The 18556-nt window shown below is 37.2% G+C and overlaps 1 protein-coding gene across 11 annotated transcripts in view; it reads left to right on the top strand.

Annotated features, from left to right (window-relative positions):
* Nucleotides 1-18556, top strand: part of Ate1 (arginyltransferase 1) — a 125201-nt gene that overhangs the window by 23204 nt on the left and 83441 nt on the right. For all 11 annotated transcript variants that reach the window (XM_052197275.1, XM_052197214.1, XM_052197232.1 and 8 more), the window contains one exon: nucleotides 6886-6918. In XM_052197275.1, coding sequence (XP_052053235.1) covers nucleotides 6886-6918 — 33 coding nt within the window. The remainder of the gene's footprint in view (nucleotides 1-6885; nucleotides 6919-18556) is intronic.

An 18556-nucleotide genomic window follows, 5' to 3' on the forward strand; every position in this document is an offset into this window, starting at 1 on the left:
GGAGATAGTCAGCTGACAGAATTAATATCTAGAATGTACAAAAAACTACACAATATAGAAACAACGTAATCCAAACAAGGAGCTGGCAGTTTGTGAAAAAAAATACAGATGGCCAGTAAACATGAAAAATGTTCCAACTTCACTATCCATCCGAGATACAAATCAAAGCTATATTGAGATTTATCTTATTCCAGTCACACTATCAGTCATTAAGAAAATAAATAACAACAAATGCTAATTTTGATGTGTAGGTTTTGTGGTATTTTCTGTGTATCCTCAATTTATATTATTCTGATTTTTGGAAGGTATGTTATTTTTCAAGGCTGGCTTGAGTTCTGTGAGTGGTTGTGTCTGTGTAGAGGCCCGAGTTTGATGTGGGTGTCTTCATTCCCACTCTACCACATGCTTTGAGATAGGCTCTCTCACTGAGCCTGTGGTTTTACTGAATATTTTTGAAGCCTCTTTAGGACAAATTTAGAGAATTTAAAAGAAGAACATTTCCTTTTAAATATAGCCTAAATTTTAGCTATACAACATGTTGATTTTTTTTTTTATATATGTGAATTCTCCTATAGTCACCACTCAGCATAAATGATAGAACATTTGCTGCATGCAGAAAGGTTTGTTTTCTTTGATCAGTGTACTACCACTCAGAGGTTAACTACTGTAATTTTAATTATTTTGCACAGATAACCAGAATCTTTCAAGAGTCATTTTATAGTTATTCCTATGATTGTTGGTCCATTTGAGAATTCCAAATATTATTACCAGGATTCGCTTGAAGGGTATCATTGGGTAGAAAGCGGAACTCATTAAAACAATTTTTTTTTTTTTTTTGGTTTTGGTTTTTCTGAGACAGGGTTTCTCTGTGTAGCCCTGGCTGTCCTGGAACTCACTCTGTAGACCAGGCTAGCCTGGAACTCAGAAATCTGCCTGCCTCTGCCTCCCATAGTGCTGGGATTACAGACGTGCGCCACCACCGCCTGGCTAAAACAAAATTTCAAAGTTATATTTTAATTTACTTTATGTGTTTTTGCACAGAGGTTGGAAAACAACTGGCTGCAGTTAGCTTTGTTTCCATTTGGATCAACCTTGGGTTGTAGACTTCATGGTAGCCTAGGTTCTTTTACCGGCTGAACAACCTCACAGGCTGCAGAAAAGACCTTTTGATTTCTTTTTAAATGTATGTGTATGGTTACTCTGCCTTGTGTGTGTGTGTGTGTGTGTGTGTGTGTGATGTTTCTGACATCTGTAGGGGTCACAAGAGGGCATCAGACCTCCTGGAGCTGGAGTTAGAGGTGTTTGTGAGCTGCAGTGATTTAAGTGGATCAGATGAGCATATAGATACAAAGCCAGTGAGATCCATGTTCCACCAGTATTTAATGCATTACAGTGCAAAGATTTTCATTGTTGGCATTTAAGATTCATTGAGGCTTGTTTTATGCAAAGTTCTGGTCAGAATATAGTATATATGATTAATCTTTCAACTGATTGTTAACATATGGATTAGAGAATATCTGTAACATGAATTTAGGGAATCTTTTTTACATTTTTATTATTTAAAATTTTTTTATCTAATTATGTTTTATGTGCATTACTGTGAGGGTATGAGATCTTCTGGAATTGGAGTTACAGACAGTTTTGAAGCCAGTGCTTTTAACCCCTGAGCCATCTTTCCAGACCCACTTCTTCTCTTAGTAGAATAAACAATCAGTTGTTTTCAGACTTTAGTTTTGATTCACTATTATGTCAAACCCTCTTTTTCTTGAGAGACTTTTAAAAGACACTGCTTGTGTCTTTAGGTTGTTCCCAAAGGCTTTTTTCTTTTTCTTTTTCCAGCATAATATAAAACTTTGTTCCTTTGTTGAATTAAATTTCTAAGACTTGTATATTTGTGAGAGCCACATTCATAGCATAAAAATTTTATTCTGCCTGACAACAACCAGCTTAAGATAGTGTGAATATAAATCGTAGGGCATTGCAAAAGTGTGACTCAACACAGTGACATAATGTAGAATGGTGGCTGATTTAAAGACTTCCAAATTCCTAAGAGAACTGAGGAGTTTACTTTGACGGTGATTTCAGTTTAGTCATAAAATTCTAAATAAAGTGGAGACAGTATAAACTGTAATAAGGTAGAGATCAAGGAACTGTGACAGTAGAGATGACTTCTTGTAAAATGAGATTCTGGGTAGTTGATTTGAACAGTTACAGGACTGGAATTGCACTTGGAACGAGACAGCTCACTGCTGTTCTTTGTTTTGGAAAAATACTGCTTTTTAAAATTAATTTGGCTTTTTTGAAACAGGGTGTCACTATGTAGTTCTTGCTGTTCTGAAATTCTTTCTGTAGACCAGGCTGGCCTCAAACCCAAAAGAGATCCACCTGCCTCTGCTTTTCAAGAGTTGGCATTAAAGGCATGCACCATTATGCATGGCTTAAAAAAAGTTTTTAATGCAGTTTATCTTTATAAAAATTGCATTTTAATGTTCAGTATTTTCTTTAAAACACCAGAATTTAACCATGGTTCCATATTAAACAGCATTTCAAGAACATGAAAGGATTTATCTGTTAAAAATTTTTAGTACAAAGATAAAATAGTTGATAACTTGACTGTATTTCTGACAAAATTAGAAGTGTATACTTCTCTATTCTTTCTTTTCCTCATTCAAAACAAATAACAAGTCTCAGTACAAGAAGGACTTTTTTAAATGTAACATACTTTATTTATTTATTTATTTATTAGGGTATTTAAATTTTTTAATTTATTTTTATTTATTTATTTATTTTTTTGATACAGGGTTTCTCTGTATAGCCCTGGCTGTCCTGGAACTCTGTAGACCAGGCTGGCCTGGAACTCAGAAATCCGCCTGCCTCTGCCTCCCAAGTGCTGGGATTACAGGCGTGCGCCACCATTGCCCGGCTTCTTTAACATACTTTAGAGGACAATATGCACTTGGAATACTATGTAGGAAATCAGTATAAGCATTTCTTGCCTCTCTGGAAGGTAGTGTGAGACAGGCTACCAGTGATGGATAGGGTAGTGGTTCCAGGATTAGAAATCAGAATGCTCTTCCCAAGCACGGTGGACCAAATGCTACAAAAAACAAATGTTGATGTAAACGCTTGCCTGCCTTCCTTCCTCCCTCCCTCCCTCCCTCCCTCCCTCCCTCCCTCCCTCCCTCCCTCCCTTCCTTCCTTCCTTCCTTCCTTCCTTTGTTTAGAAGTTTAAAGGATTTTTAAATTGGAAATTATACATTGTATGTTGAATTTTGAATATAGACCATAATTGTTGATGTTTATTGGGAGTTTCTGCCTGCCTCTCTTTCCCATTTAGCTCTCGAATATAGGACATAGAAACCTGGTATTTTATTTACAAGCTGCTTGCACTGTGCTGAGCAGGTTCTGAGCTATAATTTGCCACTGAGTCTTGCTCTGTTTCATGCGTGTCCTCAGTGCAAGCTTCCTTTGGACATGTGCTCATGGTCCATCCATCTTGGTGACCTCCTCCTCTCTTCTTCCTCTTGTGGTTCTTTCTTAACTGAAAACACCCTACTATAGTCCTGCTTTCCTCTCTCACCTGCTCAGCCATAGGTCCTAGCCTTTTATTAATTAATCAGAGACTGGGGAATAGGGAATATTCTTGTTAGCACATTGACTTAGTGGTTAAGAGAGTGTACTATTTTTCCAGAGATCCTGAGTTTGGTTCCCAGCACCTATGTAGGGTTGCTTATAATTTTTTGTAACTTCAGCTCCAGGGTAGACACATGCACATGTGCACACAATTATGAAATACAAAATTTTAAATTTAAGATAGCTAACAGTTAAAATTTTATACACATTTAAGTGATGTCTATGATTGAAAAGCTAAATTTCCAGTTCTACCTGATTTCAATTATATTAAGATTTTTTTTTTCCAGAAAGAATCTTTAAAATGGATAGGTAGATAAGGGATATAGATTGATAAGGAAGGTAACTGTATTTTGCATCCTATTGTTTCTGGAGTGATGAAGTATATTTCTATAAATCAGTAAGGAACTTTATACAACATTGTAAAAATGTTTATTTTCTCAACAGGACTGAATATTTTGAGTAAGGTCTTATAAACTATTAACTAGCATGAGGATACCCTAGCATGGTAGACGTGGCATTGAGGTATTTATATGGGTTACTTACTATGGCTGTAGTAATTTATTTTCGAGGACTTAGCTTTAATTTCACAACAAAATTGAACATAGTCATTGTCTTACCTTGACCAGTTGTTAGGATGCTATTTGTTGAGAGGAATCTGTTTCTGTAGTCAGTCTTAGTGGATATACAAAGGTCATTTTGCTGTTTATTTTTCAAGATATCAGCATTTGTACTGAGAACATAACCTGTATAGTTTTTTTTTAGGGCTTCTCAGAGTAAATGACTGACGGAAATGGAAAAAAGCAGCAAGTTTTCCTTTCATACTGATGGAAAGGAAGCATTTCTGGAATCTTTATCATGTCGTAGGAATAGTGTACATGTGTGTTGTGATTTGTTAACTCTGTTTTTGCTACTTCAAGGTGGAGAACTTTTATATATTTCATATCTTGGCAGTTCAAACAGGATAAGGATTTCAAATTTCTTATTTTGAACAATAAGAATTTCTTATTTTGAAAAAAAGTTAACAGATATGCATGCTAAGGTGTGTGTGTGTGAATTATTGACCTCAAGAAGACATTAGCTTCCTTAGTCTTTTCATAGTTCCTGTTTCTTATTTGAAGTGGCTGCTATCTTTCCTGATTGATGCATCAATTACTACTAAACCTGGACTAGGCTGCTTTCAAATTCAAAGGCATGCATATAATGTAGTGACATAGACATATAGTAGTAAAATTTAGAAACCTTAAAATAGCAAAGAGAATACAAATTCATTATTCCCCTTTCTCACTGTTAAAATGGTCTAGTGTCTCAGCTGGCACTTTCTGTTATGGGGAGGAGGAGAATTGATTCTTGGCTGAGCTGTTGCAGTAGACCCCAACACCATACAATTTGCATTTTTATAAAATATTAGCATTATGAAACAACATTTTGGTGTACTTTATACTTTTAGAAAAGGTTTATCAATAGAATTGTGTTTGATATTAAAGAAAAATTTCACAGTATCAATATTTTAATGCATCTTATAGTCTAGAGCCTAGTTGATACTAGTAGCTTTGATATGCCTGGTATTATTTTAGGAGGATATTTGTATACTTTGGGGAGGATGTAGCTGATAATTTTTAAAAACTGTATTAAGGGAAGTTTCTTGTAGAAAACCTAAACATTCACTGAGTGGAGCTAATCATATATGAAGGAATCCTCTGTCTTCATCTCTTACCTTCATTAGTTTAATATGAATAGTCTTGTTTTATTCAACTTTTATTAGTAACCTCGACACCTTTCCCCAGTGATGTAGAAGGAAATCCCAGACATTATATAAGTTTACTGATAATTTCACTCTTGTCCTTTCCTATTATGGGGCTCAGACCCAACACCTTTTGCAGGGTGGGCAAGCACTCTTTTCTTTTCTTTCTTTCTTTTTTTTTGTGTTTTTTGTTTTTATTTATTTATTTATTTATTTATTTATTTATTTATTTATTTCTCGAGACAGGGTTTCTCTGTGTGGTCCTGGCTGTTCTGGAACTCACTCTGTAGACCAGGCTGGCCTCGGAACTCAGAAATCCGCCTGCCTCTGCCTCCTAAGTGCTGGGATTGCAGGTGTGCGCCCCCTCACCTGGCTGAAAGCACTCTTTTCACTGAGTTATACCCCGTACCTCTTCAATGTGTATCTCAGAGAGAACAGAAATTTGTACTTTCTGTGTGTACAAATTAGCTTTGTTTTGTTTGGTTTGGTTTGGTTTGGTTTTTGAGACAGGGTTTCTCTGTATAGTCCTGGCTGTCCTGGAACTCACTCTGTAGATCAGGCTGGCCTTGAACTCAGAAATCCACCTGCCTCTGCCTCCCAAGTGCTGGGATTACAGGTGTGCGCCACCACTCCTGGCACAAATTAGCTTTTTTGTAGAGAAAGTCAAGAGTGCTTGGAAACAGGCAGCTCACTGCAGCTTATTGTAGTTAATATACATTTAGAAAGATGGATTGATTTTACTTGGATATTTGATTATTGTAGTGAATCTCAAAGGATTTAGAATGTTGATTCCATAAATATATCTGTCACATGAATCTGCCATGTTGTATGTTTGAAACATCTGAAAGTTTACATTGTCAGTAGTTCTGTCCCTCCCTCTAGAACTGTTAACATACTCAGAGACAAGCAGGGTCACGTTGTGATGTTTAGTGCTCTGTTAGCCTGTGTGTGCAGCATTAATCAAAGAGAGGTGAAGGAGAGTAATAGGGAAGTAGGAGAAAGGGATGGAACAAGGAAGAGAGGGAACCTGGGGTAGAGCGAGCGATTATGGGGTAAGTGTGTCAGCACAGGTACACAGTGCGGGGAACCATACTCCTCCTCACTCTCCACTGTGTCTTTCCACCTGTCCTTGGCATTAACTAAACCTTGCTTTTACATTTAGGATATGAAAAATTGTTGATTCCTCTCTTCCTGGGCATTTTTGTTGTTTTATGTTCAGAGATTGTGAGGTCAGATTTAAAAGCTGAACTATTTTAGGACTAATTGTGCTGTATTTGTTTTTACACAAATATTTAGTGTTTATATAAATTAATTCAAATAGTTAGATACTGCTTAGGGGCTGAGTTGAACTGTCTGCACTCTAGATGAATTGTAGAAAATATTAACTTTGTACAGACTTTTGCTTTAGCTACTCTTACTAGAAAATTGTATAATAACTTTTCTTTATATGTTTTTTTTACTGCCCCAATCTTACTGGATGAAATCAATCCTATTCATACTGGACTCTGCAGTTTACAAGATTCCTTTGCAACTCACCTTTGGAGGTAAGAGACTGCTCTCCGATTTTCATGTTAGCATTGCCACATTGCCAGTAGAGTCACTCTGCATGGCTCTTTTTTTCAGGCATTTATTTAATTAAAATTGAGTAGTGATTGTTTTAAAACAGTACATTTTTCAGTAATAGTAATGGGTTGAACACAGCTTTTTTTTTTTTTTTCTTTTTTCTTTTCTTTTTTTTTTTTTTTTTGGCAGCTATTCACGGTTTTAACTAGTCATTGCTCCTTTAGATACATTTCCTTTTTGGTAAGTAGGGAGGACTCAGCCCTAGACTTTATTTCTGTGAACCCTGTGTTGCTTTGACCCTACTTAAGTCACTATCATGCTGCAGCAGAGCTGGATGGGCACAAGCTGTCATCAAGGAGGCTTTACCTGTATAAGAGACCAGGGGACAGAGAACCTGCCTGGGCTGAGGGCCGAGCATCCGTTAGAACACAGGCACTGTTCCTGATGCTTCCTTTGCTTCCCATTTAGTCTTCGTCCTGGTTCTCTTTTGGATCTCAGAAAGGGATAAACTGGGAGGTTAAAAAAAAGTCACCGAATGTTCAGAGAACCAGAATCATGTGAACTGTGGTTCCAGAAAAGCTTGTAGATGGTTGTGGAGACTTAGAAAAAGCAAAGTGCTGTTGAAAATGAGGCTGGGCTTGGAGCCTTTCTCAGGTTTAAGGGAAAGGCTTTACTTTACTTACTAGCCACATGACACTAGAAATCAAAACTTCCCTGAGCCATCTGTTGAAATGATGAGGCAATATATTTGTGAGCAGAATTATATTGTTCAAACCCTATAATATTTTCCACTCTCCTCTTAATTTATTTAGTTTTGTTTTTGTCTTAGCCTTGTCTCTTTCTTTGCTTCTTTCTGTTGTTTATTTCACTTTAAGGGCCTCCTTTCCCAGTTCTCAGCTTCTGCAATCACACTCCTTTTCAGGGTTGAACTGTGTAGCCTTGTATTTTTCTTCTTTTTCTTTTTAAAAAGATTCATTTTGTTTATATGAGTACACTGTCGCTATCTTCAGACACACCAGAAGGGGGCTTCAGATTCTATTACAGATGGTTGTGAGCCACCATGTGGGTGTTGGGAATTGAACTCAGGACCTCTGGAAGAGCAATCAGTGCTCTTAACCACTGAGCCATCTTTCCAGCCCCTAACCTTACATTCTTTCTGAGACCATCTCTGATCACTTTACACATTGAGAGTTGTTCCTTTTTCTGATCTGTGATGTTGTATTCATTTGGTTATTGAAGCTGTTCTTTATAATAATGAGTGATGACCTATGACCAGTTTGAATCATCACCATGGGAAATGGACCAGACCAGAGAATCTGGTACCAACCAGGTTTGGTCACATTTTCTAATCCTTCAGTCTTAAGATGGAAGCAAAGAATACAGTGAAAGGGTGCTGGACTGTGAGTTGAGAGGGATGTGGGTAGCCCGTGGGTGAGTTAATTCTTCTGGGTTGCTGCTTTCTAATCTGAAAATGGGAGTAACACAAGGTTATTATAATTAAATAAAGTGATTTGTGCTCAGCACTGAGCATAGTACAGGAAAAAGAATTTTAAATAATAGCATAGAAATAAGAAATCTTAAGACTCTTGGAGGCAGTATACATTCTATTATCTGCTGAAGTTGAAAAAAGTACTTTCTGACCATAGAAGTTAGAAGTACCAGACAGAAAAAGCTAGAAAATTTTGTTTGGCTGTATAAAGAGAGTTAATTTTGTACATGAAAATAAATGTAGTTAAAGGTAATTTAGGGCTTAGAGAGATGGCTCCCTTGTTGCTCTTAGAGAGGACCTGGGTTTGTTTCCTGAGCATTTGCTTAGTGGCTCACAGCTATCTCTAACTCTGTTTCCAGGTACCAACACCCTCTTCTGTCTTCTTTGGGCAACAGGTGTGCATGAAGTACACATACAGACATGTACATAAAATACTCTTACACATACAAACGAATAAATTTTTGAGAATTAAGGCAGTGTAGGAAAACTAAAAGGGTTACTTAGTATCGTAGAATCAATAAAACTCTTTGCTATTTTGTTTAAAATTATGTTAAATGCTATGAATAGTTGATAAAATAAGTGCAAGTGATAAATGATAATATAATTGTGTATTAGTAATGTGAGAAATGCAGCTTAAAACAGTAAAGTTAGGTAGAGTTGCTTCCATGTATAGGATTTTAGTAAGGAGGCTGATTCACATCCATCGTCAGTTAACACTCAGATCATCAGTTGTTCTCAACCTTCTTATTGCTGTGACACTACATGTTGTGGTGACCTCAACCATACAATTATTTCATTGCTGCTCTATAACTGTAATTTTACTGCTGTTATGAATCAAATGTAAATATCTGATGTGCAGGGTATCTGATAATGTGAACCCTGTGAAAGGGTTGTTTGACCCTCAAGGGTGTCACAACTCCTAGGTTAGGAATTGCTAATTTAGATGATATTGACCATTTGCAAAAATGCTTTTAAATGGGTCTCATCAATAAATTTCTCTTAAATGTTCAATGAGAAGAGTACCTTGTTTCTCCATGTTTGTATTTTTAATGTAGTATGTTGTACATAGTAGGTACTGCTTTAGCAAATACTTGTTTGGATGGGTTGATGGATAGATGGGTGAAGAGATGACTGAATGAAATTGGTATACTGAATGAAGTTAGATGTAGCAGTTTTTTATTCATAATTTGACAGTACTTATCTGACAGTAAATGAAGTTTACTGTCTGTATTTTAATATACTTAGCTCTCTTGTCTTCTCAGCTTGACTGAGCTTACTTGACACCAGAAGCACTGTCTTTTTACCTTTGGATGTTATTGGTTGTAGAAAGGGCTTGGAGTTTACCAACTTCCCTACAGTGGACCAACCAGTAAAGGTTTTTAAATCCCCGGTCACTACTCTGGTTAAATACTGGTCTGACTTTATGGAATCTGCAGTCTGTGGTGAAAAGTGTAAAGGAAGAGCATCGTGATCAAACTGAGTGATAGCTTGTTATTTTCTGTTTTCTTGGTGATTTGGAGATGTCTTGCATCTTGGCAAAGTTGATTCTTAAGGCAAATTTTTGTTAGGCTTATGGGTACACAGGAGGAAGATGAAATAATTGAAAATCCTCACCCTGCCCTAGATTCTCTGGTAGTAAATACCTTGAGGGTTTCTGTTGCTAGTCCATTAGCTTGGAATTCCACAGATGCTGCTTTCAGTGGCTTTGAGCTCAGTCAGGATTTGGTTCCATTTCACTACACTGTCTGAGAGGCAAACCAAAGCTAGGCATGGGAATGATGGAAGCCTCTCTGCATGTTTAATTTTACTGTTAAGCTTATGTTTTGGTCAGAGGTAGATATTTTCCTAAATTATAAAACAAGAATAATTCCAGTAGAGACAGTAAAATGTAGGAGACTTGCAGTTCACGTAGCCAGCTTTAAGCTTCACTCTGTCCATAAGAAGTCATGTGAGTGAACCAGGTCCCTTTGTTGTAAGTCCTAGCCATTTAACTGCCACATGAATCTAATGAAATTGTCAGGTTATAGTAATTACACCGGTAATCTGATATGTTGTCACTTGAATGGACCATGTGTGGAGAGCCAGTTACTTCTCTCTGTGGGATTGACTCTTTTCATTCATGAAGACTAATAGCACTCATTAAGCTTTATGGGAAAAAAGCTTTTATCACTTTGTCAAGCCAGGCAGTGCATTTCTATTATATTTCTAATTTTGTGCGGTTGTATGTAGCTGCTGATGTATACTTCCCTGCTAGGTTTAGAGGACTTCTGCCTTATAGACATTTGTGAGTGTGAGTTACATTTTGTGTGGCACCATTTACAGATGTCTTCAATTAAATGCAGGTAAATAAATGGGATTATGTATCAGAGGTCAAGAGATTACTGACATTCTCTTTAGAGTTGGACTTTGCCAGCCAGTTCAGTAGGTTGTGGTCTCCTTGTCATGTTTGGAGAACAGAGGAAGCTGAAGCACAGGTTAACACATGAGATCATGTGTCAGTGTGGGCATGTGGGCATCTCTTCATGTGTGTCCTTCTGAGCCTTCATTTCAGATTCAAGTCCTCTCTCTTAGGAGTTATAATACTTACTGTAACATGCAGGACTGTGCTTATTACATTCCTTATATTCTCACAGACAGGTAGATGACACTAGCTAATGGCTGAGAACCACAGCTAACAGTATGGGTCAGGAAAAGCAAGGTGAGGAGATGACAGAATGGCATGATTGTGAGATGCTCACATTCTCTTACTCAGAGGAAGCTAATAATCAGAGATAGATTTACTGAGCTTCAGAGTAGAATTTATGAACCTTCCCTCTACACTTTGTTGTGAGGTGCTGGGTGGCTCCGATCACAGTTGGAAGCTTAGCTGCACCTCTAGCTACTGCCCACTAGATGCCAGTAGCACTCTCTTCGCCAGCATGATAAGCACAGTCCTGTAGACAGTCCTGTAGTCCTGACAGACTGCCAAAAGTCCCAAAGAGACAAAATTGTTCCCACGTGAAAATCATTATGAGATGTGTATTATGTGTATTACAAAGAGATAATGTTAATGATCCAATAGTGAAGCTAAGATACAGTAGTAGATTGTTTTCAGTTCAATAAAGATTTAAAAAAGGAAAAGTGAAATAAAGTAACTGGAACAAATATAAAAAATTGTAAGACCAATGACAAGATGGCCCTCTTAAATCCAGTTACTTATTACATTAAAAATAAAAGCCTAAAACCAAACTTGGCTGCATGGGAAATTTTATTTTTGCATTGTTTCAAACCAATTTTTGACTATACATGGCTACTGTATTAAAACATTTCCAGATTTTTGTTTTAGTTACATTTCAATAATCACATGTGGCCAGTGGTTATGTTGTTGTACTGTGTAGGGCTACACACTCCATTTAAAAAGTAGAGATTGTCAGACTGGATAAAAGAATAAAAAGCAAGCTCTACGCTTAAATATGAAGATACCGATGACTTACAGGTAAAAGACTGCAGTAACTTATTCCCATGAATATTTACCATAAGAACATTGGATGAGCTGTCTTTAAATCAAACGAAGTAGTCTCTATCTGATAGAAACTGAAGACAGAAAGATGCTTCATAATGAAAAAGAAGTCAAGTATATTCTAAAATGCAACCCATCAAAAATAATACCCTTAAAATAAAAATAAAAACTAATAGAGGTGAGGGAAAAGGAAAAATTGTCAAATCAGTGACACTTAAACATTTTAGGACAATTTCTTGATACTTTGAGAGAACATTTAGACGAAGTTAGAAATAATCTAGAAGACTTGAACAATGTGGTCACAGTTTTATTAAATTGACGACTATCAATACTATACTCTTTAGTGACAAAAAGCCAGGTTTAAAGTCAAGCAAGTCATAAACTACAGATAGCCTGGCTCCTTTGGAAGCATTCCTGCTTTAACTGGCTTCCCAGATGCTGCTCTTTGTTCTTTGTTTCTCTCAGTACTAGAGATGGGATCCAGGGCCTGGAGTGGCCTAGGCAGGTACTCTGCTACTCAACGACATCTCCTTCATCCCTTTTAAAATTTAAGCTAGCATGCCAAGTGATGGGTTTCATTGTGACATTTAAAATAGGTACATTTTCAAGTACACCACACCAGAACATATTCTGGAGTATTTTACAAAGTTCACTAAATTGAAGAGGATGGAAACTGTAATTAAATTGGCATCAAGAACTAGCAGAATTCAATAGCACTCTAATAACAACAGTAGAACCTAGTTAAAAGTGGATAAGATACTTACTGTTGTGCTTCTCCAAAGGAGACAGATGTCTAGAAAACACAAGAGAAACAGTCTGTTGATATTCGTTTGGGAAATGGAAGTTAAAAACAGAGAGAAATCACCATGAACTCACTAAATGAATAGAATCAAATGACAGACAGGGATTGGCACAATGTGGAGAAGTTAGAACTCTCTTACTTTGCTGGTAGGAAAGCGAAATGTAGAGCCATGCTTCAGCTATTTCTCAAAACATCACAGTTTCTTTATAATTCCGAAACTTACCTCTTTTGATTATGCGTAAGTGAAATAAAAATGTCTCCACAGAAAGAATTTTACTTCTGTCAGCTGGTGAATGAGTACAGTGAGAATCAAAAGGATCAGGGATGAATCTTAGATTGTAATAGATGGCATGGGTCCGACACAGACTGTACTGGTTTCCTCTCTGCAACTTATCCAGCTGAGATCAGGATTGAAGTTGACAGGCTTTAATTAATATTTTAGCACTATGTTATTAATCCTCATAATACTAGCTAACAAGCCACGAATAACTCTTAAAAGCGTTCAAACCATTTTCAAGATTTTTTTTTTTTGAATGGGGAACTGCTTGGCTTCTGGAAGAGACTTAGGAAAACACTCTGGGAAGACACAGGAACTTCACTTGTCTTCTCCCAGCATAATATTGTGAGGTAGCTTCCTGTGGTAAGGCACTATCAATGGCCAGAATTTGGAAAAAGAAGTGGGATGGAGAGAACTGAAAGAAGCCTTGGAGACATGAGGGGAAGGGCCGAGTTGTTAAGCTGGAGTTTGGATAATTTTCCTTAGCGTGGAGTACAATGACGACCAGATATGCTGGGAGCTGGCATGAGGGTGGAGTGCTGTGGAGATGGCTAGTCAGTGAATTGGTAGACCTGTCTCAGTCTAGTGCTTAGGCCCAGCTTTATTTGAAGAAGTAGAGCCAGGAAGCAGGATAGTTATGTGTAGGTGGTGGCCAACAGTCTGTTAGTGATAATGAAAAATCAGAAGAGGAAGACTGGGCCAAACTAGAGAGAGCGGGTTTTTTTTTGTTGTTGTTGTTTTTGTTTTTTTGTTTTTTTGTTTTTTTGTTTTTTTGGTATTGTAGCTGTATATATTAGGACAGAATCCTGTAGTTTCAGATTGTGTCCCATACACTTGAATTGGGAATTGAGTGTTATTACTCAAAGGTATCAATTAGAAATTAGGTTGTCATTTGGTAGCTGTTCCCTTCCCTTGCACCCAAGGCCTGTTGGGCAGTTCTGGCTTGGGCAGAGCTGCCAGCAAGGCCAAACAGTTGAACTGAAGACATCCTTTCTTGTCTTGAGTTTGCTGTGTTAAGTACAATGCAAGTGTCTTGCCTGTTTGGCCAGATAGTGCTCCTGAAGCTGATTGGTCAGGAGGTGGATGGTCTTCAGTTAAGTTTTGGGCATCATGTGATTGTTGAGACAATATAAATGAAAATGCGTATTGCTTAGTGAAATGAAATGACAATTACTGAAGGAATTGTCACCCTTGAAAGAATCCTAGGGTGACTATGTAAAAGTTGATTTTGAGACAAAGAAAGCATGCTTAAAGTAGAAATTCAAACACTAAATAGGAAAATGCCACGAATTTGTCTTGTTCAAGATTTTTCTGTACAAACTTGAGTTAGTTTAGGGATCTTAAAAATTCAAGATATTTTCTTGCTGGGTTAGTAGCTAGCTTTCCTTCAGCAAGTAGAAGTATTATTCATCATTACTCCCAAGACCTTTTTAGCCGTATTCAAAATTAGGGTCATCTTCCCTGACAGTTTTCATTGCCCATTAGTTGTGCGTGAATGCTTCAGAAAAACGTTGAATAGTAAATCCTGGGGTGGATTAGTCTCCATGGGGACATCAGTCTTGTTTGATCTCAGCATTCATTGAGTTCTCAGTCTGCTGTGTCACCATGGGATATGTGCTTCTGTAAGAAGGGCTCCGAGAGCAGGAGCTGCCGGTTGAACAGCAGTAAAGGACGCTCAGACCAGTCACTCTGCAGTTCGAGGTTGGTCATAGTGCTCAGTAAACACTGTCTAGCTGGGAGAGTCCACGTTTGGAATTCCATTACTTTTGGTAAACCATTTGGAAAGTGCCTTACTTTGTAAAGTCTTTTTATTGAGAGAGTTAAGATTTAAAATACACAAAAATCAGATTAAGGCAAAGCACTTAGCATTAACAATTTAATTTTTTAAAAAATCTGTAAGTTCTATAGTAATAATAGCTCTTTTCTTTCTTTGTTTATATACTTATTAAAACCATTTGTGGTAAGTCTTTTATCATAAAATTTAAATCCAGTGATAGTGCTTATAAATATAAGAAGATAATACTTTTTTCTTAAATTAAAAATTTAATGCCAGTGGATTTATCCAGAGTCTCTTTAGTTATTTATATTTATTTGAATTCTTAAAATTGCTTCTTAAGCTGTTAGTTTCTATAAGGAGCTTGTTTTCTGTGAATTTGAAGACTGATTTATATACCTGCTGGCTTATCTCTATAAATCAGCTTCACAGAGCTCATATGTGAATGCAGTTTAATATCACTTGGAAGTGAGGAATCATCACAGAAATACAAGTTAAAGCTTTTCTGATTATGGACAGACATGTAAAAAACTCTTCATTTCTGTAATGTTAGCAATATGTCAAACACAATGGTATCGGGTAACAAAGAACTGTTGTATTAATTGATTAAATTTACAAGTACACAAATAAAAATAGTAAAAACTCCAGATTTCCCATTTTCTGTTGTTCAGAAGAGAATAACTTTTCATCCTCTATCCAGCAGAGACATGGTCAGACCCAGCGCCTAGTACAGTAGTGGGGATCTAATCCTGGTCCTGAAAATATAATGCAGACCCAGTAGGAAGGAAGACACAGCAAAGAGCAAGCAGTGGCAGCACTGCAGGGGAGCCACTTTAGGATGCTTGGACCAGGGTGCTTGACTGAGTGCTTCTCCTGTAGCCTCCATCCAGTGAATCACCTGAGCTTCTCATGGAAAGACCTCTAGGGCTCTTAACTACAGGTTTTTAAAAGATAAAACAATAATCTTACCCAGACAGTGTAAACACGTCTGACTTAATAGACGTGGTTATTTGCTATAAAACAAGTAAATATTATAATTGTTTCAAAGGGCATTTGCATATAATTTAATGAAACAGGAGAATGAGATTTGATTGCTAGTAGATTAAAGCAACTACTAATTATCTAACATTAGATAGTTAGATAATTTCATTCCCCTCAAAGAACTCTACAGGTTAACCTCTGTCCCTACCAAGTTGTAAAATAACATACTCAGAAGAAAACCAGTAGTAGGTTTTTGTGTCCCCGAAGAACAGTTTGGAAGAGGTGGTTTTGGGTTGCTTTGGAACGGAGGACGACTCAGGTTCTGTCCTCTGAAGTCTTTTCCCTCCTCATCTTTACCCCCTTTGGAAAATCCTCTCAAATGACTTCCTCTTTGCTAATTACTATGAGCCCAGCTTGTCTGGGGCATCACATCACGAAAGCACAGGAAGGCAGGTGGATGAGCAGACAGGTGTATTTTGTTAGGATAAATAAGCACTCATTTGGGCAACAGTTTGGCTGAAAGTGAGACCTGGTCTATTAATATTCATGTCATCTCTACATGGTGCTTTGGAAACGGAAGCTGCACTGCATAGCTCATTAATCACTAAAGCTCAGCCATTTTCCCCCTGAATTCAAGGTGAATTTTCTTTTGTATAGCTGAGGGGAGCTTTATTATTTTTTCCTGTTATCAGCTAAATCGTTGAAACAGAGGATCTTGTGAAAATTTTCTGATTTATTCCTTTGCATAACCTAAACTGCAAACTGCAGACTTGGAAAAAAGATTAAGTATTGCTAACCCCATCACCGGACTCATAGGGAAATAAAAGGTAGCAGTTGTAGTTTACACGACTTTGCTCTTAAGTGCCCTCTAACTATGCAGTTGTGTAAACACAGGGTCTTTGGGAATGTGCCATTCAGACAGAACAAAAGTTGGCCTAAGGTTGCTTATTGATCTTCTTTTATTTGTATCTTGCCATTATAGTCCTGTTGTTTGTTTGTTTTTACCTTAAAGTTTGTAGGCTCCTTGTATTTTAAAGACAGAAAAAAAATGTGGCTTATGCCTTGCTGCAGGTGTCAGAGGTCAAGACCAGTGCTGTCTTCATAGTGCTGAGGTGCCATTATCCTTCCTCTCACTTTCTCTGAGTGTACAGTTTTCTAGAGGCTCCATGACGTTAACTGATTAAATACACAGGCAGACAGGAGACTCAGGTGGTATGCTAATACAGATTTGAAAAAAATGTAGAACCATGTAACTGTCCTCTTGTATTGTTTTTTGTGTGTGTTTTGTCTTTTTTTTTTTTTTTTAATTTCACTAAGTGCAATATCTTTTCCCGTATCACAGATTGGAACTTACTGTTATTTTTAAATGAATTATTAAATATATTTTTAAAAGTCTCACTTTTGATAAATTGGTGAATATCTGTAAATGTATTCCATTAAACATAAACTTTTGGGAGTGCTCTCTACTTTTCTGAGTATAAAGGGGTTTTGAGACTTGTTAACTTACATGACGTCATTGGCTTTAATGCGAATAGCCCTTTACTTTCTTCTCAGTGTGCTTTCTTATGTAATATGTAATTTTTTCTCCCACTGTGTTTGTGACAGTTGAGTAGTGTTGACAAAAGGCCTTAACTAAAGACATTTAAGACTGTATTAGCCACACCTTAATGAAGTGGTATTCTCAAGTCAGTAAGCATTGGTGACATGGGGATGCTTCTTTAGCAAAGGCTCCTGAGCTTTGTGAAAAAAGGGAACTGTTAGTCTCAGACTTAGCTCTTTCTGATCTCATTGAAATGATGGTGGAAGAGGAGAGCCAGGCATGTCCAACCTTTTGATGTTGTGACATGATGATGTCACCTACAGAGTTCACACTAGAGAACCACTCAATTGAACTAGAGAAAACAAAGAAGCAAAAGAAAGAAAAAAACACCAGGCCTGCTTTATGCATATCTTATATTCCCTTGGCTTCAGGGCAGAATATCTATGTAAATTTAATATTTTTCTGCAAGGGAGGTTTCTCTCTGTTGTTTTATTATTTTTCAATGATACATAGTAGTATGGATACATGGATTTTATACTTGGGGTTTTAGATCACTTTTATTTTGTTGCTTAAAATAGTGTAGTAATAAATTATCTCTCTTTGTTAACTCCTGTGCTCCTTTGAGTGGATCAATTGCTTGAGTTCTGACATGGAGATCTCATAAGCTCATTTGTATATTTCCTGCCCAGTCCTAAAGCCAATAACTTTAGAAAAGGTACTAAGATCTTGGCAGTAGGGTGTGTTCATTTCTCTTTGGGTGTTTCTTTCAGGTCCTCACAGCTGACAAAAAAAGGGATGTGTGTGTATAGTAACTCTTGAGTATGCACATCCTTATAGTATGTACATTTCTGTGTGTAACCACCTGTGTTTACAGCAAGCCAAGCATGAGTTCTCAAATTCGACTGTAATCCGTCGTCGCTTGGATCATCCTAGCCATAGCAGTGAGAACCCTACCACATGCCACCTGTTTGTTTGTTTATTTCACATATAGCAGTGTCAAAATTGTTAACCTGTATCCTGTGGGAAGCAGTTTTATCAAGGTGAAGTAAGTCCCTGTACTTCTTTTTGTTTTCACCTGTACAGACCGCTTGCATTCCCAGACTTGATTATTCACCTCTCTTTGTCTCCTTAGCTCTTTTAGCACTACAGTTACATTTTATTGTTAAGTTTATGTGCCATTGTAGGACCTTCTAAATGATTTCCCCAGCAACCACATGGTGTCTCACAGCCATTTGTAATGGAATCTGATGCCCTCTT

The sequence above is a fragment of the Apodemus sylvaticus genome, chromosome 1, assembly GCF_947179515.1.
Source record: "Apodemus sylvaticus chromosome 1, mApoSyl1.1, whole genome shotgun sequence".
Classification (NCBI taxonomy): Eukaryota; Metazoa; Chordata; class Mammalia; order Rodentia; family Muridae; genus Apodemus; species Apodemus sylvaticus.